The sequence below is a fragment of the Dermacentor silvarum genome, chromosome 2 (genome assembly GCF_013339745.2).
Source record: "Dermacentor silvarum isolate Dsil-2018 chromosome 2, BIME_Dsil_1.4, whole genome shotgun sequence".
Lineage (NCBI taxonomy): Eukaryota > Metazoa > Arthropoda > Arachnida > Ixodida > Ixodidae > Dermacentor > Dermacentor silvarum.
Genome location: NC_051155.1, coordinates 15,035,776 through 15,056,730, shown reverse-complemented (window position 1 = coordinate 15,056,730; position 20,955 = coordinate 15,035,776). Strand labels below are relative to the sequence as shown.

The following is a 20,955-nucleotide window of genomic DNA, read 5'->3' as shown; positions in this document are numbered from 1 at the left end:
GACACGTTATATCGTCGCAGTTTACTCCCTGACGGTCCTGACCTGTTGTTAGTCATCCCGGCTCACCTCCGTTCCACTGTCCTGGAGCAGCTCCACGACGCACCAACGGCGGGACATCTTGGCGTGTCACGCACATACGACCGCGCGCGCCGCCGTTTCTATTGGCCTGGGATGTCCCGCTCAGTGCGCCGTTACGTGGGCTCATGCGACCTTTGTCAGCGCCGAAAAAAGTTGACTCTGCCGCCTGCAGGACATCTTCAGCCTCTGGACATTCCTTGCGAGCCTTTTCACCGCGTCGGTCTCGATTTACTTGGTCCGTTTCCCCTATCCACCTCTGGGAACAAGTGGATCGCCGTTGCCACAGATTATGCGACGGGGTTTGCCATTACGCGTGCACTTCCCACTAGCTCTGCCACCGACGTTGCAGACTTCTTGCTGCATAACGTCATACTCCAGCACGGAGCTCCTCGGCAACTGCTCACTGACCGTGGCAGACAGTTCCTGTCCAGGGTGATCGATGACATTCTAAGATCCTGCGCGACGCAACATAAACTGACTACAGCCTACCATCCACAGACGAATGGCTTGACAGAACGCCTGAACCGCACCCTTACTGACATGTTGGCCATGTATGTGTCTGCCGACCACCACGACTGGGACGTTGCACTACCGTTTGTGACATTCGCGTACAACACTTCCAGGCATGAGACCGCTGGCTATTCGCCGTTCTTCCTCTTATACGGTCGAAACCCTACATTGCCTATGGACACCCTGGTGCCTTCTTCTGGGTGCCCACCCACTGAATATGCTCAAGAGACCATTGCACGTGCCGACCATGCACGTCAAGTTGCTCGCATTCGATTTTCTGAGTCCCAAATCCACCAGCAGTCTCGCTACAACAGCCACCACAGGACCACCCACTTTGTCCCTGGATCGCTCGTTCTCCTGTGGTCCCCAGCACGACGCGTTGGCTTATCCGAAAAACTGCTCTTCCAGTACACCGGTCCATATCGCGTGTGCCGCCAAGTGACTGATGTCACTTATGAAATCGCTCCACTGCTGCCTTCGTCATCCTCTGCTCCTCTCCGCAAGGACATTGTACACGTTGTCCGTCTCAAGCCCTATCGTGCCCCGGACACCCCTTAATACCTTGTGTGCTAGTTTTTTTTTTTTTTCATGTATCCTTCGTTCACCTGCACCGAGTCGGTGCTTTCGCCGCCGGAGGGTAGTGTTGCGAGCCAGGTGTCCGGCAGAAAAAGAAGATGCTGAAGCATAGAGCTGAAGAGACGAGGAAGAAGTGAAACTGTGGTTCGCCATCTTTATTGTTGTTGGCCAACATTTAGTCTCCTTGTACGTAGTGTGAATAAACCCCCTTTTCTGTAAATCTCCCCGTAACAATATATATAACATTTATGACTCTTTACAAGGCCTCAGAGTAGAAGACAATTCAGTTTTACAGCCTGAGTCCCCTCGCACCGCCACGAATCTGGCGTCTCTTGGTTGAGCCATGCGACAAGCAGATTCAGTTAAACACGTTAGGGAGACATATGTGTCTTGTGCGTATTAAGTCGCACAAGTACACATCTATGAAAAAAAGCAATGTAACGCCTTGTAAAAGGTTTAATACAAACAATACTATCAAGAAATCTTTTCCTGAGGAAAGGTCAGTTATTGAGAAGATCAGACAGAACATATATAAAAATTAAACGATATATAACAATTTTTGAACACAACTTGTGACTAGAATTAGTAGCATAAGTATAATGTGATACCATGATGCAATAGTTTCATTACTTGTCAAAGCATGCCTTATGCCACTGGTTTCATTTATTTTCCGGAGGCAGAATAAGGGATTATAGAGTAAAAATTATCAGGTGCCCAAATAAATAAACATAACAAATAAATAAGAGGGCGATATCTCAAAAGCGCGAAAGGACTCGATAGCAAATATAGGAACAGCGTGGATTGTGTTATTGAGCGACAAATGCAGCTTATGACGAATAAAAAAGTCGCAGTTTCGCCCGAAAGGCGAAGCATGGATTGCGATAGAAAATTAGTAGACAGCTATAGAAATAAGGATAGTTGTTTTATCGGCCGTATAAAGTTCTAAATTTTCGCTTACTAACTAAATAAACAAGCACGGTGTCACGCGCACACAGGTAAACATGAACACATCTCGCTCGATGACCGTGGGAGCTCGTCAAAACGCTGGAGTGAGAAAGCGCGGCGGCGGCAGCGAGCAAATTGACCTTCGCGCTGGGTCTCGTTTCAACGCGAACTAAACGTCGAAAGCGCAGCACATACGAAGCCACCGGCACTCGGCGAATGCAATTTGTCCCCAGCAGATCGCTTTGAAGATGAGGCCCCACGGGTGCACACTTCGTCCACATCGCAGATCGCTTTCAATCAAGATAGGCGCCCGCGCGGCAGCTCCCTGAGAAGCAGCCGCAAAAGCAGAACGCCCCTCCCACCGTCTCCGTCACCTCCTCCCCGTGCCTCGCGCGCGAACGAAAACCGCGCGCGCTTCCGGCCGCCTTCCTCTCTCGCATGCGCTGATAAGGCTGTGGTTGCCGGCTCACCCTCGCACGCTGGCACTCACACACACGACGCGCGGCGACGATTTATCGCCGTTGGACTTTAAACGGAACCTCACGGCGACGACGGCGACGGCAAAAATGCGCTTGGAGTGTCCATGTAATTGCTATCGCAATAAAATGAATAATGGATGCTTGCATAAATTCTTGAAGGTTGCATGTGGCATATAGCCCAATTCGAGTTCATGAGCTGGTCTACTCGAAGAGGCGGATATTACTTGCACAAGCAATAATGTATATATATATATATATATATATATATATATATATATATATATATATATTGTGAGCGCTAACTGTGCAGTTCATCATCGTCTTCATGTGTATGTACCCATCCTCATAATCATCATCATTTTGACGGGTTGGTGTTGGTGGGCTGTCTCGCGCTGTGCGACAATACAAGAGCTCTGCCTTCGTCTCGGGCGTCGTCTCACAAGTGGTGGAGCGTGCGTTGATATCCCCGTCCTCTTGCTCTACCGGTCACCCCTGGAGCTCCGCTCTGGTCGACGGTTGTGCTCGCCAACACCAGTCATGGCACAAACCACCGCATCCACTGCTGCTACCACCTCAGCTGCGCCAGCTGGGCCTATTTGGTCCGTCACCGCACCGCAACGCGACCCTCAGGTTTTTTCTGGCCTTCGCGGCGAAGACGTGGAAGACTGGCATGACCAGTACGACAGGGTGAGCGCTTGCAACCATTGGGACGAGTCCCACAAGCTCCGCTATGTTGCCTTCTACCTGGGGCAGGTCGCCCAAACTTGGTTTTTCAACCATGAGCGCGACTTCCCTGATTGGTCAGCATTTACTGCGCAGCTGCGACAGATATTTGGCACATCTGCTGGCCGCTCCGAAGCACATCTGCTGGTCGCTCCGACAGGGCATGGAATAGGCGCTGTCCTACTGCAGCGGAACCACGCCTGTGAAGAGCAAGTCGTGGCCTACGCGAGTCGTACTCTTTCTCCTGCTGAGCGAAACTATACTATCACCGAAGAAGAATGCCTCGCCATCGTATGGTCCATACAAAAGTTTCGCCCCTATTTATATGGCCGCCAATTCACAATTGTGACTGACCACCATGCTCTGTGTTGGTTGTCCTCCCTGAAGAATTTGTCCGGACGCCTCGGCCGTTGGGTTCTGCGTTTGCAGGAGTACGACTACACTGTCACATATAGGTCTGGCAGGCAACATCAAGATGCTGACGCTTTATCTCGTTGCCCGCTGTCGCCAAATGCCCATGTCTCACCTTCCCTCCGTTCGGCACCGCCCAGCCAACCGACCACAACCATGGCCCCGGTACGGTTCGTGACCTCGGTCGACATTCTGTCTTCCGAAGACCTTACCTCTCTCCAACGTGCAGATACGTACTGCCGCACAATTATCGACCGGCTCACTGGCTTATCTCGTCCTCCCAACAGCCGCTTAAGACGACAACTGGCACGGTTTAAACTTCATGATGGCTCATTATTGCGGCAAGTTTACCACCCTACCGGTCACCGATGGGTCCCAGTCGTCCCGCGCTCACTTCGACTGCAAATTTTACAAGCTTTTCACGACGACGCAACGGCTGGCCACTTAGGATTTCATAAAACCTACGACCGCATTAAGACTCGCTGTTTCTGGCCTGGCCTGTTTACTAGTGTTGCCAAGTACATCAGTTCGTGTGCGTCATGCCAACATCGCAAACGTTCGACCTCTCTTCCCGCCGGCCCTTTACAACCATTGCCGTGCCCGTCCGTTCCCTTTAAATTCGTGGGAATTGACTTATACGGACCCCTTCCACTTACACCCGCGGGTCACCGCTGGATTGTCACCGCCGTGGATCATCTCACTCGCTACGCTGAGACGGCAGCTCTTCCTTCTGGTGCGGCCTCTGAGGTGACCGAGCTTGTCCTGCGAGCCATTATCTTGCGCCACGGTGCCCCTCGTGTTCTGCTAAGTGACCGTGGCAAGACATTTCTTTCCCATGTTCTTGCTGAAGTCCTGCAAGCCTCAAACACCATCCATAAGACCACCTCGGCGTACCATCCCCTGACCAACGGTCTTACCGAGCGTTTCCATCGAACTCTGTCCGACATGATCTCCATGTATGTGAAACCCGACCACACAAACTGGGACACTATACTTCCTTTCGTCACGTTTGCATATAATACTGCCGTTCAACGCACTACAAACTACAGCCCCTTTTTCCTCGTGTACGGCCGTGTACCGTCTTTCGTTTTGGACACCACTTTTCTCTCTACGCCTTCTATTCCATCCACATCTCTACCAGAGGAGTTCGCCTCCCGCGTCGCCCACTGCCGCGAAATTGCGCGCGCCCACACCGCGACCATCCAGGACAAGAGGAAAGTCAGTTGTGATGCGACCCGTCGTGTCATGTCGTTCCGCCCAGGCGACGAAGTGCTCCTGTGGACACCTGTTCGAGTGCCAGGGCTCTGTGAAAAATTTCTTCACAGGTATCGCGGCCCATATACCGTGCTTGAAAGAACATCTGCCGTGAACTATCGCGTAGCTCCTGTTACCTCGGTTACTGACCGCCGTTACCGCAGCACTGAAATTGTTCACGTCTCTCGCCTGAAGCCGTATCTTCGGCGTTCCTACCGTTTCTGACTCGCTGCCTTACCGGCCGCTTTCGTGAGGGGGGGGGGGGGAGGGAAGTTAGTGCGAGCGCTAACTGTGCAGTTCATCATCGTCTTCATGTGTATATACCCATCCTCATAATCATCATCATTTTGTCGGGTTGGTGTTGGTGGGCTGTCTCGTGCTGTGCGACAATACAAGAGCTCTGCCTTCGTCTCGGGCGTCGTCTCACAATATATATATATATATATATATATATATATATATATATATATATATATGCATGCATGGGTGGGATTCGGACAGCTGGTCAGGCCCTAGCCCCCCCCCCCCCCCCGGAAAATTAAAACTTGCCGCCTATGGCTACAGGGCTGGCCCTTCCGGCCCCCTGCAACCCATCGCTACACTCCCGCTGGGCACGGCGGCCCCTCAGACGCCGGATGCCGCGCGACTGCAGGAGGAGAGGAGACCTAGCGTGGCCCCCTTGGCTCGTGTCCCTCACTCCACCGCCGAGATTGGCCCCTTGGCCGGCACGGCGGAAAATGGTCGGTGCGATCCGCTTTCTCACGAGCATTGCGCTGTTAAAGGCGGTCAAGGTTCTGGCTACCCCGGCGACCACCCCGTTAAGCCGCAGCTCGGACTGCTCGCTGCCGCCTTTGTCTGACAGCTTGTCGGTGCACGAGAAGGCACGCCTGTCGTCGCTGCTGACTCGTTTCAGCGCGATGTTCACTGAACGACCGGGCTGCACCTCCCTTGTGCGAGATCGGATCGACACAGGCGACGAACTGCCGTGGAAATGCAATCCTCGCCCCGTTAGTGTGGCCAAGAGGAAGGCAATTGACCAGGCATTGGATGAGCTCATTGAGACCGGTATTGTCCAGCGCTCAAACAGTCCCTGGGGTTCTCCGGTGGTAATGGTCCCTAAAAGAGACGGCTCTTTTCGGCTCTGTGTGGACTACCGCCGGCTGAACGAGATCACGAGGAAGGATGCTTATCGTATGCCTAACGTGGACTCAATCGTGGCTAATCTGGACGATGGGTGCTACGTTACCACCCTGGATGCTAGCCGCGGCTACATGCAGGTTCAGATGGAGCCGGCTGATGCGGAGAAAACTGCGTTCACCTCTCACCGAGGCCTTTACCAGTTCGCCCGTATGTCATTTGGCTGCTCTGGAGCTGCAGCTACGTTCCAGAGATTGATTGACCGCATTCTCGGGGATGCTAAGTGGTGCTATGCGCTGGCGTACCTCGATGACATTGTCATCTCTCGAGTTTCGAGGAACACCTCCGCCACCTGGAGGACGTCCTCCGGTGGGCCGCCGGGTTGACCCTAAACCCGAAGAAAGCCTAAATAGCTGTGACTCGCATTTCCCTATGGGGCTTTACCATCGACAGGGGTCGTGTTCTGCCATGCGAAGAGAAGGTCCGAGCTAAGAAAGCCTAAATAGCTGTGACTCGCATTTCCCTATGGGGCTTTACCATCGACAGGGGTCGTGTTCTGCCATGCGAAGAGAAGGTCCGAGCTATCCTCGAATACCCGACGCCGGTGAACAATCACGGCCTTAGGCGCTTTTAGATGCGAAGCAGCTTATGGTCGGGGCTATGTCACTCCCTCCCTCCCTCCGCCGTGCGGCGTCCACACCCGCACTGCGCATCCCCCTCCTCCTCTTCTCATCTCCTCTCGGCATTCCTCCTCTCCTCTCCGACGCTCCTCTCCTATCCGGATTGTGCAACGAATGGCAACACCTGCGGCTCCGCGCGCGATAATGCGAAGCAGCTTAGGTTAGAGGCGCGACGGTAGGCGCTGCATACTCCGCTGGGGGGCGCCACTGTAGCGCGTCATTATTGACGCGCGCATGCGCTCCGCTCCTCTCATTCTCCTCCCGCAACGCCGCAATGAGTGCCACGGACAGCGCCAGCGTCAACGCCAGTGTCAGCGCCGTGGACAGCGCCGACCCCATGGCTGCTTCGCATACTACTCAGGGTTCCCCTACGGGAAGATGGTGTAATTTTTTGGGGTATGGTGAACTACTACAGACAGTTCATCCCGAATTGCGCCTCTCTTCAAGCGCCCTTGACCACACTGTTGAAAAAGTCGGCACGATGGAGCTGGGGGCCTGAGCAGGAGGGTGCATTTCATGCACTATCCCGAGCTCTAGTGGCCACAGCCGAACTGAAGTTGCCCGACCTCAACAGGGAGTTCGTTGTTCAAGCTGACGCGAGCGACCTGGGCCTTGGGCCTGTGCTTCTTCAGGAGCACGACGGCGTTGTTAGACCAGTTGCCTTTGCAAGCCGGTCACTAAACGCCGCCGACCGCACCTATGCAGCGTGACTGAACGGGAATGTCTCGCTATAGTTGTTGCTCACCGGAAGTTTGACTGCTACGTCGACGGAGTGCCATTTGTGGTGGAGACGGACCACATGGCGCTCACCTGGCTTAAGCGTTTGCGCGAGCCTTCGGGCCGCCTCACGCGCTGGGCATTGACACTGCAGCAGTACAACTTTGTTGTGCGCTACCGGAAAGGGAGTTCAAACGTGGTGGCGGACGCCTCGTCGTGAGCACCCGTTTCGGAGTCTGATCCTTTGGTTCGCCACTCCCATGAGCATTCGCACCAAGTAGAAGCCGAAGCCTCAGTCTCCAATGGCTCAAAAGGCGCGAACCTCACGCACTCAGTAGAGACCGAAGCCTGTGTCTCCAATACCTCGAAAGGCGCGATCCACGACGGCGAAGCGATCCCCTGATTGCCAGCCCCGGGAGAGGACATTTACCTGGTGGACCCCGTTACCTCATCGGGTATCCTCTGCAGCAGGCTGGAGTCACTAAAGGCACAGCAGAGCGATACATTTTGTCGACGAATTGTTGACGGGCTCAAAGAGCCGAGCTCCCAAGAGGAGCGGGGCGGCAATGCCGTCGGGCGCACCCGGACAGCTGGTATTGCTGTTGGCGCCGAGTGCGACGCAGCTGGTACTGCTGCGGGCACATTGGATACGTATCTGCTTGACGCCGATGGAGTTCTCCTGCGCTATATCCCATCTGAGCAGGCTCCACAGGAGTCTTTCAAGGCGGTAATACCTCGCGGGTGGCCGGACATGCGAGTGGCCTTAAGACTTTCCAAAAGTTGTGCCGCTCCGCTACCTGGCCAGGCATGAAGCGTGACGCTGTTCACTACGTCCACTCATGCCGCGTGCGCCAATATGTGAAGCTTCGCGCGGCCAAACCTCGCGGGCTCATGCAGCCAATCGACAGCCAGCTACCCTGGCAAGTCGTGGCCTGTGATATTATGGGACCCTTTCCCATAGGTGTCCACGTGACGGGCGAGGCCATGTTTTTTCCTGGCTGTCACAGATGACCACGAAATGGGTTGAACTTTTTCCCCTTCGGAAGTTAACGGCACGCGCAATCTGGGTCAAGTTGACAGATGTCTTTAACCGCTTCGTCTTTGTCCGCTGATAACGGACAACGCGTCCTACTTCACGGCCAAGGTGTTCGTGGATGCGTGTGCTGCCTTTGGCATTAAGCACCGCAAAACAACCACGTATCACCCACAGGCCAACCCGACAGAGCGGATTAACCGGAACCTCAAGCCCTTGCTCGCGGCCTTTGCCAAGCAACACAGGGATTGGGATGTCTGTCTCAATTAGATAGGCTTCTCCTTGCGGTCCACGGTGAACCGTTCAACCGGGTACACGCCCGCTTTCCTCAACTTCGGGAGAGAGCTGCCAAATCCCATGGACTGCGTTCTGCGGCCCGGCAGCAGGGCGCGTGCGTCACGACAGCCGGCCTTTCCGGCTACGCGGCGGAACTGCGCTCACGGATGGACGCGGCCCTTGACCTGGCCCGTTCCAACCTGGCAAAAGCACGATCTGGACAAAAGGCCCAATACGACCGGTCACATCGGGATGTGCACTATGGTGTCGGCGATCTCGTCCTCAGACGCAACCATGTCTTGAGTGACGCCGCCAAAGGCATCTCTGCCTCCCTGTCTGCCAAATGGTTGGGTCCATACCGAGTGGAGACCAAAATGTCCCTTCTGGTGTATAAGCTGGCTGACTCCCAAGGGAAACCAGTCGGCGGTCCAGTTCACGTCTCGGACCTCAAACCTTTCGTTGCCCGTAGCAACGACTGGAGAGAGGTGGAGGCGGTCAATGAACCGCAGGTAAACCATGACACGGCTGGCCCCAGGCCACGCCACTGGTACAACCTGCGGAAACGCACCTAGGCAGACTTTCTCCCACCAAAGCCGGACTTTATTCCCTACCACGCCGGTGAACGGAGAAACACAGCTACGGTGCGAGGGCGCACATTGAAGCGCGGGCAGGCCCATGTGGCCTAGTATACCCTGTTATGTGTTGCCCAAGCCTCAGCCTGGCAAACGCCCCTTCTTGGGCAATCAGGCGGGCGGGCAGCTTTCTTGGCACGCCGGCTATGCCGGGGGCATTCCTGTCCTTTCCCTTGTGTCCAGTCTTCTCCCTGCACCTGCCTCCACTGGGCCTCCAGTCTTGCTGAACACGAAGCCAGCTGTGCCTGGTCCTACCATGCCAGCCTGTTGCTGACCTCAAGGCCTGCTACTCCTGGATCTTCCGCCATGACTGACTCCTGCAGTTGGGGGCCAGGAACGCGTGCCAGCCTCGCCACCTGTTGCCTAGGCTGTCGCCCGCCCAATCAGACGCTGACCCCTGGCCGAGGATGGTCACTCCGGCTTCAGCTGTTAACATGGCTGCCGGTCATCGCGGCCTGCTCTTCCTCTCAGCGTGCAATCCGCAGAGCCCGGTGACCTCCGTGGTGGCTGCTGCGTCTAAACGGCAACCACGCCTCGCGCGCTCCTGGTAGCTCCTGCCCGGCGGACCTCAAGCGTTGCAGGCTGTCCCATGGTGCTGCCCCGCCCCGTCCTTCCTGGGCTGCCGACCCTTCCACCAGGCAGTGAGCCCTTCTTGGTCTGCGGAACTTTGGGAGCCAAGGCAGCCCCTGGCTCCGCATAAGGAGAACCAACGTCTTCACCTTTTCGGACTGCTGTGGCCCTTTCTCCCTGACCTGGTCCTGATGAAGACGACGCCCCGTTGACTTAGCCCTCTTTGGCTGAGACAACCTTGCCACTTGGCCTCGGCCAGCCACCTTTGGAGGCTGGCCTCAGTCTTTAGGAGGGGGGAATGTGGGGATCGAGGTGCCTTCCCGTGCCTTGTCGCCCAGCTCGTGCGTGGCGCTTAGCTCGATCTCCGGGAACCACCGCCGTAACGGCAACATGGCGGACACGGCTGGCGTGCCGGAGCTACTTTCCCGCGCAAACCGTGCTTCCCCCCCCCCCGGGATTGGACTTGCCCCGCGAGAACACGTCACCGGGACGCGCCCTGATTGGCCTCCCGGGTGGCGACCCCCGGGCACCCTCTCCACCCGAGCTCTCGTCCGCTGAGCGCTTCCTCACGGCAGCAGATGCTCACAGGCCCGCAACGAGGTGGTTACATGAGACCTTTGTTCTCGCGACTCCTCGTTCTCGCGCTTGGCGGACCGCTACCCGGTTAGCCCTAGCGCAGCGGGCGCGCGTACTCGATCGGTCTTGCGGTGAGCCTTGGCCGGAAAGCGCCATGATTGTCGCACTGTGCTGTATCTTGGGTGAATAAACCCGTGTTTGTTGGCGATCTGACTCCGGAGCCTTCTCTGCGCCATGTCGGAGAGTCGACGAACCCTGCCGTAACGCCTTTGTGCGTTGCGGAGTGGAGGAGCGTCGTGCCCTTTCTTGACCGACGCTCGTAGGGTAAGCCTTGTGCAAACCCATCTCCACACCCTCTGGTCGGTTTCAACACGTCCACCTTGATATCACAGGGCCCTTTCCGCCAGCTGGAGGATCCTATCGCTACTACCTCACCGCCATCGATCGGTATACTCGATGGCCTGAGGCATGGCCCCTCGAGGGAATCACTGCGGAAGACGTCGCCTCGGCCTTCTTCGCCGGCTGGATTGCTTGCTTCGGGCCCCCTCGCCACGTCACCACCGACCAAGGACGACAGTTCGAATCGCACCAAGTCTGCGCCTTTCGTCTTCAAGGATCTGGCAACGTGCAAGCACATTTATCTCCGACGACACCGCCCGCAGGCCCTTCCAGCCGCCTTAAGGCCGTTTCACATGCTGCGACTGGAGCGAAAAAAATCGGTGCGATCGCACGGGTCGCAATGCGATTTTTTGAGGGCTCTTTCACATGACTGCGATTTCAACAATGTGACTGGTGCGACGCCCAGAGTTGCTAGCTGCCAGGTTTTGTCGCACACGCCGCATAATTCCTTTAATGTAATGAAAAAGACATGCGCGTTATGATATAATTGGCCTCTGTTTATTAGGACCAAATAATACGTGCGTTTTGTAATTCAAAAACGCTTGAAAGCTTAATTTGTTTTGGAGTGCGCAACAGCGGTTTGTGAAGTTCATAACGAGGAGAAATGGCGGACGTAAACAGCTGTTCGGAGGTGGTCGTTCAGCGCTGTGTGTTGTCTCGTGTGTGTTTTATGCCCGTGTCGTTCTTCCTGCGGTTAAACGAATTACAAGAGGACGTATCAACAAGCTCCTGTAGCTGTTGTCATCGCATATGCAGTATTCGGAATTTGGCTGAAGCGAAGTCGTCATGTCAACGCAGAGACCCTCGCGCTACCCGTGCTTAACGTCAGCTTCTGAAAAACGGATGTGTGTGTATTGCTCGTGATTGCGCATAAGCGGTTCCTGCTCCTAGCAATATTCTTGCACCAAACTTAGCAGCAGGCACCAACCCAAAAGCTCACGTCTGCCCCTGAAGGAAGCCGCAAATGATCTGTGTGTAATTACTGAACGTGCAATGGCATTTGTGTTGTGAACGTTTATCTTAGCGCCAGCCTGGCTCGTCCGTCTCGGCGCCTGTGCTGTAATTATTCATACAAGTGCTCTCTGAATATTTCGAAAGGCGTAAAAGCCGAAACCACATTTTTTTTAGGAGCTGTAGTCACTTGTGTACGTAGTATCGTATCATTCTGGCAGACATGGGCGTCGTCTATTTTCTCGTCCTGTTTCTTGCGCTGTTAGTGTGCTGTGAATCTGTATCAAGAAGCATAAGTTAATATGCTGCAGTACGTAGCGCAGCCGCGTAGCCACACGGCTAACATTAAAATACCTTGTTAGGAGTACGTTTGTTTGTTTAATAACAAAATCGAACGCTAAAATTTTGTATTCATGGTCGCAAGTGTAAGGTAAGAAGCTATCGAAACTATCCGCTAATGGCATGCGTGTGCTTCTACCTGCTTCAGCACGTTATCCTTAAAGTGAGGCTGAATACCCCTGATGACCAAAAACCTATGCTACTGGAGCAGGTGCTATGATTCCTTTCCTGAAAATGAAAGCCAGCATCCCAGTCTGTTAAGCTAGTCATGTACTTAACCGGTATTAGACCAATGTTAGAGCATGCTAACTGGAGCTATTTCAAACTAGGTTATTTGACCAAAATAAGAAAGTGCAAGGAAAGTGTCAAGGTACAGTCTAATCTGGTATTCCCGAACCGATTGTATTAGCAAAACTTTATGCCTCCCTGAATTGCCTGCATTAACCCAATGCTGAAAACAGGGGAAGCTGATTCCCTTTCTTGCTGTTGAAAAGCTGCTAGAATCTCAATAACAGACTACTTATGTTCTGAGAGAAAGTTAGGGGCACTGACAATATCTGTAAGCTTTTGTATGAGCCTTCACCTTGAACCAGAATGGAATGAAAATATTTACCTTTACAAGCCGCAGAATGCAAACATTCTCAAAATTTTGAGGAGCCACATTAAATTTTTGAGATATAGACAATAAAAAGTGTGCCTAAGTACAAGTGCACACTGAACACACTTGAGTGGTTGAGTGGCCAGCTGCGAATGCAAAAGCGTCCGGACATAGCTGCTACCTCCAGGTAACTACTAGGTTGCACGTGTGTTTCTCTTATAGCCCATGTATCTGGCAAGGGGAATGGTTATACGTAGTCCCATTGGAGCATTGGCCTGTGCTTTTTTTTTTTTTTTCAATAGGTGGTGGCTAGCTGATTCCGTCTGTTTATGTATTTATCATTTGTGTGCATATTATGTGCGTGTGTTTGATCATGTTCTGATTGTTATACGTGCAGTGATGTAAGCATATTTTTTAATATAATGCACCACAGTCATTTATTCAACTTTGTGTTGAAATGTACAAAATGTGGCCACCCAGTAATGGCCAGGACTGCCAGCAGGATTGGCAAAAAAATATGATGCAGATCTAAAGCACTTGCTTGAATCGACATGAGGCGAAGCTTTCACGCAACGGTCAGTTAAACTGCAGAAAACTAAGGGCAGTGCGTAGAGTTGTCCTTATTTCACCCGATGCAACACGTACTCATAGGCAATGTTGGCTTATTCACCGCATATGTCACATAATTTAATGTATACATAGCACGGCTCACTAAGACTTCGAACTAACCATGAGCCTGAGTTCGTTTGAGCCTGACTGAGTAGAATTTTAGTGAATACGAGTAAGAGCAAGCTCGGTTGAGTAACCTTTAGTGAATATTGTCATGTGGTAGTCAGGGCAAGCTCATCTGAGTATAAAGTGAATATGAGTCAAAGCAAGCTCGGCAAGTAGATTTTTGGTGAATATGACTCAGTGCAAGCTCACCTGAGTAGAATTTTGATGAACCTAAGTCAGAGCAAGCTGGTGTGAGTATAATTTTGGTGAATATGAGTGAAATCAGGCTCTGCAAGTAGATTTTTGGTGAATATGACTCAGGGCAAGCTCGCCTGAGTAGAATTTTGATGAATATAAGTCAGAGCAAGCTTGGCTAAGTAGATATTTGGTGAATATGACTCGGTGCAAGCTTGCCTGAGTAGAATCTTTGTGAATATTAGTCAGATCAAGCTCGGCCGAGTATAATTTTGGTGAATATGAGTCAGTGGAAGCTCGGATAAGTAGAATTTTGGTGAATATGACTCTGAGTAAGCTCGACTGAGTAATGATGGGATATGGTTATACGAGTTCATGCAGTAATACATGTATGTGCAGACTCATTAGCAACATTGCCTCCATCTTGATTGGCAATACATACGCCTCGTGATGAGTCTGCACACTTTATGAGCTGTGGACATGCAAGACCCACCCGCACTTGAAAAGATACTATCATTCACACGAAGGAATGCAACCGGCTGACATCACTGCACAATTTTGATCTGCTTTTGTTTAATGAGTTATCTACTGCTTAAAAAAACAAGGTGTTTGCCTGATTTTTTTGCATTATTGCACGTGTTTTACAGGAAGTAGAGACAGAGAAGCAAGAAAAGGCAAGGATGTTTATGGCGAAGTAGTTTCTTAGAGTACTGCGATATGTTACAACCAGCATAAACAAAAGTAATTCGATGCACTGAAGTAAGCGAAATGTGCAATTACCTTTTAATGTGAGGGTTAATACAGATGCAGTAAGAATACAAAGTCTGCAACACAATGAAGGTTTATTGGGATTTTTTTTCAGAAGAAAATTGATACATCAGAAAAATGAGAAAGAAACTTTTTAAATATTGCTTCGAAAACAAATTGGCAAAACTGTTTATTCCCAGTCAAAGCGTTAAATACGCTATATTGTAGAACATTCATTACGATATATAGTTGGCACCTTTGCTTTGCGAGCTTGAGTCGCGTCTCGCAGCGGAAGTAACAGAACCTTGAAATGAGATAATTCATTGGGGAAAATGCGAATGAAAGCTTAAACCAACCGACTGCAACTAAATGGTCGCGCGTATAGCGTGACCTATTGACCATATAATTTGTCCGTAGTTACATATTCCTTAAATTATTCCGTCCGTAAAAGCATACCGCGATAAAACTGTGGCGTTTTCGTATATCGCGATTTCTCTCCAGAACCAGAAAATTGGGGACGACATCCGAAGGCCATGCCTTCCCGAGGGACACCTCGTAGTATTTACCAACTCGCAGCGCGTGTGAATAACGGAAAATCACGCAAAAGTACGTACTATCAGCACCCGAAGCCAACCTAAAAAACAGTGTCGCCAGATTAGCAACGTAGCGTGTCAACAAACGCATAGAAATCACAGAACCGAATCTGACCTCCGAATTTTTATCTGCACTGTTCGCGTGTCGGGGCTGATGTTACGTACCGATTGCGCAATCTAAGGCTCCACTCAATTAGTTGCACTGTTCGAGGCTTGTTGAGACAATATTTATAGACAAAAAAGTATCTATAAACGTTGCGTTGAGCGACTGCCGCCATTTTCCAAAACAGACCGCGAAATAGCTCTCGGCGCAATTTCGACGGAAAATCGCAGCGATTGCTGCGACGTTGCGACGCTGCGACCAACCGGTTGGTCGCAGCCGAAAATCGTAGAATCGGCTCTGCGACTGCGATTTTCGTCGCATGCGATGGAAATCGCACTTCCGATGCGAAAATGGCACTGCAAAATCGCAGCATGTGAAACGGCCTTTACAGCGGACCCTACCCAGTTCTCCGTCGCGACGACAAAACCTTCACCCTGCGCGTTAACTGGAACGACGTCCGCGTCTCTATCGACCGGATGAAGCCAGCCTACATCGATTCGCCGAACCAGGAAATACCAGTGCACCCACAGGCGTCCATCCACGACCCCCGACCTCGCAGCCTGCTTCTGTCACTACACGCTATGGACGTCGGGTACGCTGCACAGATATTTACAAACCCTGAGGGCTCTCCACTCCGCGGGGGAGGGGGGGGGGGGTGATGTGACGCACACTCTGTGCATATTTCGATGCGCAGAGAGAGAGAGAGACGCATCGAAGACGCACTCTGCGCGTCTCCAATGCACTGCGTCTCTGCACCGCGTCGCCACCCCAGCGTCTCCCGATGTATACGTCACAGAGGCGTACCAACTATTTCTCGAGTGGGGGGAGGCAAACCGCAGATCTGAATCTCTCTCTCTCTCTCCATATATATATATATATATATATATATATATATATTGAATTACTATTGTAATAAGTGAAAAAGCCTGGAAATGCATCTGTCAGGTATTTTTATTTGCAACAATAGACCCATTTCTCAATAACACGTGGTGAACCATCGAGGCCCGACAAATTTCATTTATTTCTTGTCGCTATAAAATCTATATGTGATGCAGGGACAAATGGCATTGAGTACCCAGAGGTCCCTGATCCAACCCAGTAGCAGCAGTGCAGCTCACAAAAAAAGAATGCACATTTGTTGCAGTCAATTTTACTAATTAAATAATTTTACTTGGTCTACAGCATAAATGTATTCCTAGTTAAGGTAATGGTTCTGTCGAGGTTATACAGAACGAAGTACAATCAACATAAATTACTCTCAATACTAAAAAAGTTGTCGCAGTTTCACCTGAAAGGCGAAGCATCAATTGCGATAGCATATTCGTAGAGAGCTATACGGAGTAATGATATTAGCTTTATCAGCTGTATAAACTTGGACATGGAGCAGCACCAGCAACACGCAGAACTGTTGTCGACGCCGTCGGCGTTTTGCCCGCGTTCGCTCAAAATGCGTGCGGCGTTGGTGACTGTTGCCGGAGCCTCTGATATAAATAGGCACTTGGTGCCGCAGCTAAACGTCGCCTCCCTTCCCTCCCCCTCCCCCCCTCCCCCACGGCCTCTAGCGCGTCAGAAGAAGGCGCGTTTGCTCTACATATTGACCCTTTTCGCGAAGCAGTTTGTTCTAGAGGAACGAGATGGCGCTATCGGAGGCGCGCCATTGCTTGCCTCAGGCGCAATTCTGCTCGAATCCGAAACCACATCCGCTGCTACCTTGCTACCGTGCGATCAGCAGTCGGACCGCTAACGCACTGTGCTCCGTTCAAGCTGCGAAATGTGGAATGGTAGAGGCAAGACGTGTGCAGTAGTTGGCTGCAAGAACAGCGACTGGGACATAAAAATATGGAATGAATCTGTGTGCGAAGTTCACGGACCGCTACTGCACAAGGACTGTCCGTGTTGCCGACCATTCGCGATGCACGGCTTCCCACAAGGATTAAAAAATGCCGTCGTCCGCCAGCGTTGGATCGCAAATCTTCAACGAAAAAACTTCGACCCCGGAACGTGGGCAAGAGTGAGTACCGCTCGTTACAGTGACCAAAGGTATAGCGGCGCCGCTACCGGCATAGTAAGTTTCACGCCGCGTATGACCGGAACCGCGACTTCAGCCTAATTTGCACAGTTTATTTTGTAATGTCGCTTACTGTCACAGCTGAGAATAAGCATTAATATGTCTTCGTTCACGACACAACACGTCCGCTCGAAATGGTTGCCGTTTGCAGTCATCGGCACCTTCATTTCGCCTATCAACAAATAGAAATTCGCCTGGCAAAATCCGTGAACGTCGTTGCTTTTTCTGTAGCTCTGCTTCTGTAAAAAAATGTCAGTTAAGTACTGCGCCGCCAACGAACGACACGCAAGTTTTAGTGCTCAGCCTTCACGGTATATTGAGTAATTATGACGCGTAAGCGTCTCGATCAAGACACGGTGCGAGTCACTTTCCGAGTACCATATCCAACACTTACCACGGTTGTGAAGCAGCCCAATACTACTGATCGAGTACACCACTAAATGAGTCCACACGCTCAAATTATTCAACACATCAAATAATCTGACAGCTGCTCTCCCTTATTGATAACAGACAAGATTGCTTTCTTGCTTCGCCGTTGCTATTTGATAACAAATTAGGATTAAGAAAACCACTAAGTAAACAACAATTCCAATTTATTTAACAAATAGCCTAAAAGCTTGTGAGTGCCAATAAAACACTGCAGGTTTATTCAAGTCTGTATGTACTTCCTTTCACAGGTGTGTTCGGTCCATTTTGTTGATGGATGTCCCACAAAAAATAACCCATACCCAACACTGCACCTTGGAACACCGGTAATGTGCAATTCTTCATTCATGCTCTCTCGCCATAACTCCTGCTGTATTGAATATATATGTTTTCTTTTTCTGTATTTAAAGTTTAGACTATCCATCACAAAGGAAGAAGGCAGTTAAAGCGCCCTGCAGCCTGCATGCAAGAAGCTGAGACAACGGTCACCATATGCCCAGCGACAGCTGACACCAGCACTGAACAGCAGACAGCAATGGACGAGCAAGATGAAGGCGACAGTGAACCCTGCTACAGTTACAGTTACATACCAAATAGGTACATTGCTTATGCCACCAATAGCATGTCATTGCTTTTACGCACAGAACTGTTCTTTAGAACTCATTAAAAATATAGAATCTGTGTTAATGTCGAATCTAGTGGATATACTCTTGACTATCTACAGAAACAGCCAAAATTGCTTTGGTCTGTTCAATGCTAGCATTATTTGTGACCAAGTTCCAAGCTATTTTTGTACAATTCCTGCTTATGATAGTTCATGAGAGGTTAGTGCAAGTAAAGATTTTCTGTTTACTACCAGCTGTCTCATTAGCACAAGAAATTTAGAGCCTTTATGCTAGTAAAGTTACATGCTCATTATTATTCTAAAGTTTTTAAATTGTAAGTATTGTAAACTGAGTTCTGTTGTATCTGCAAACTTCACTACACAGGCTGACAGAGGCAGAGGAAACACCAAAGAGCTGCTCGGCCTGCGGCTGCAAATGCCAGTTTCTGGTGACATCGGACAAGGAAGTTCAAGCCACAGCACGATTATCTGAACACACATACAGCAAACATCCAGAACAGTCTTCTGTGACAGCGAACAGGGCTTGTCAAACAGCATTTACTGTCTACTCGACTCTCACTTCAAGCTCCTTCAGGTTTTTTTACAGGGCTTTCAAAGGATGTGTTTGATGAATTGGTGAGGTCTCTTGAAGCAACTGCTGAGCAGAACTCATTTGTTTTACCCTTCCAAGATCAGGTGCTGCTGACACTTATGAGGCTGCGCTTAGGGCTGCTACTTAATGACCTCAGTTTCCGCTTCGGTATTTCCACAGCTCTAGTGAGCAGGATTTTCTGCACTATAGTGTCAGCTCTTGCTCGCTTTTCTAGAAAATATCTGGTGTTCTGGCTGGCAAGAGAAACAATTAGAAGAACAATGCCTAGCATTTTTGAGGACTATCCGCTAGCAACATGCATCATCGATTGCTTTGAGATTTTTGCTGAGAAACCGGGCAACTTGCTACGGAGAAATCAGACCTACAGTCATTATAAATCCCACAACACTGCCAAAGTACTGCACGTCATTGCACCCAATGGGTTTGTGATGTTCATTTCCAAGCCATATGGTGGACGTGCAAGCGATCGGTTCATCACATTGGACAGTGGCTTTACAAGGTTTCTGACACCAGGTGATGAGATCCTGGCTGACAGGGGTTTCACAATAGGCGACTGTTTACCAATGGGAGTAAATCTAAGGTTACCAAGCTTTTCAAAAGGCAGACAACAAATAAGTGGCCCTGAGCTAGTAAAGTCAAGGCGCCTAGCAAGGCTCCGCATCCATGTTGAGCGGTCTATAAGACGACTTAAATGCTTCAGGATACTGAAGCATTTTCCCGCAAGCATCTTTGCAAAAAAACCACTTGCTAATGATGTACTGACTGCTGTAGCCGGGCTGTGCAATCTTCAGCCACCTTTAATTAAGGACAGAGTGATTTCTGCACCTTCAAACTAAATAAAATAAATCCTCATTTTCAGACAGGACATCAAAGAATAATAAGCAGGCAGGCCCTGCCATCATAAAAATGAGTAGAACAGCACAAGTCACAGGCATGTTGGAAAACAATTACTGCTAAGTCCTGAAACACCTTTCTCAGTTCGTGCACAATAGTTCTTTTACGACAAAACTCTGTTAACACTTTCAGATGCAATGTACGCAAAGATAGTGCATCAACAGCAAAAGCACTGACGAAAGTAATATTTAAAATGGGTTGCATATATCTCGAGACACTTGCGATTGGAATTGTGCTGCAATTTAACATGTGCAAAATGTTTTAGTAAAATGAGTGGGAAGGTAGATGGTTAGGTGTTTTTGCTTGCTGTCAGTATGTAGTTGTATGTAGTGGGTTGACTTCTTTCAATGTGTTTCACAATGTCATGCACCAGGCATAATTTTCATGCGGCTGAACGAGTGCTTTTCAATACACGAAATAGTTGATGTACGCACATATGGTGTTCCTGTAGCGACTTTTTGCGTGGAGTCCACATTCTGTAATCTTGACAAAACTCACTACAGAACTGAAAATTCTTAATCTTTTCTGCAGCTGTACCCTTTCTATGATTCTGAGGAGGCAAGAAATGTGGCGAAAGAAAGTTTTCAATCAATAGGTTAAAGTGGCATCTGAAAGGGTTAAGATTAATTATCTGATCAGCTGAAAGTTCCATGCAGCTATATTTGTTTCTAATCAATTACCTTGTGATAATAGGAATCTGTTTTTAACGTCCCTTGACATTTCTTTTGAAACAAATTTTTTTGTACTTTTAAAAAAGTGTATGCATACTGTTGCTTAGCTTGTGATGTAAACAACTGAAGAAACAGGTGTTGGTTGTGTTCACTATGTAACAATAAAGTTACTACAGATAAGCATGAAGTCTCAGCATTTATTTTCCAAGACTCCTCAAGGGTCATCCAAATTTAGTGTGCACTGTAAATGAAAGCACTGAGTCACTTGCATGAAATGTAGCACTTTCACTGAGCCCTGTCAGTGAGAGCAGGCAGCAGGTGAGCAAAATAAAAGTGCTCCAACTGCGGAACATATGTTTCTAGGAACTCTTTGTCGTAGAGCACCTCAACAACATAGGCCTCCCCTGGTGACCATACGACAAAGTCGCAACGCTCCTTTTGAC

The 20,955-nt window shown here is 50.2% G+C and overlaps 1 protein-coding gene across 1 annotated transcript; it reads left to right on the top strand.

Annotated features, from left to right (window-relative positions):
* Positions 1-16,925: 16,925 nt before the first annotated feature.
* LOC119439912 (uncharacterized) lies at positions 16,926-20,693 on the top strand. The gene is made up of 5 exons (XM_049661109.1): positions 16,926-17,247; positions 17,982-18,056; positions 18,146-18,327; positions 18,720-18,838; positions 18,942-20,693. The coding sequence occupies exons 1-5, from the start codon at positions 17,008-17,010 to the stop codon at positions 19,781-19,783; spliced, it is 1,458 nt and encodes a 485-aa protein (XP_049517066.1). The 5' UTR covers positions 16,926-17,007; the 3' UTR covers positions 19,784-20,693.
* The last annotated feature ends 262 nt before the right edge of the window (positions 20,694-20,955 follow it).

Coding starts and splice junctions, on each gene's coding strand:
- LOC119439912 (XM_049661109.1), top strand. CDS start 17,008: ATGTGGAATGGTAGAGGCAAGACGTGTGCAGTAGTTGGCTGCAAGAAC. Junction 18,057..18,145: donor CACTGCACCTTGGAACACCG/GTAATGTGCAAT, acceptor TTTAAAGTTTAG/ACTATCCATCACAAAGGAAG. Junction 18,839..18,941: donor ATTATCTGAACACACATACA/GCAAACATCCAG, acceptor GTTTTTTTACAG/GGCTTTCAAAGGATGTGTTT.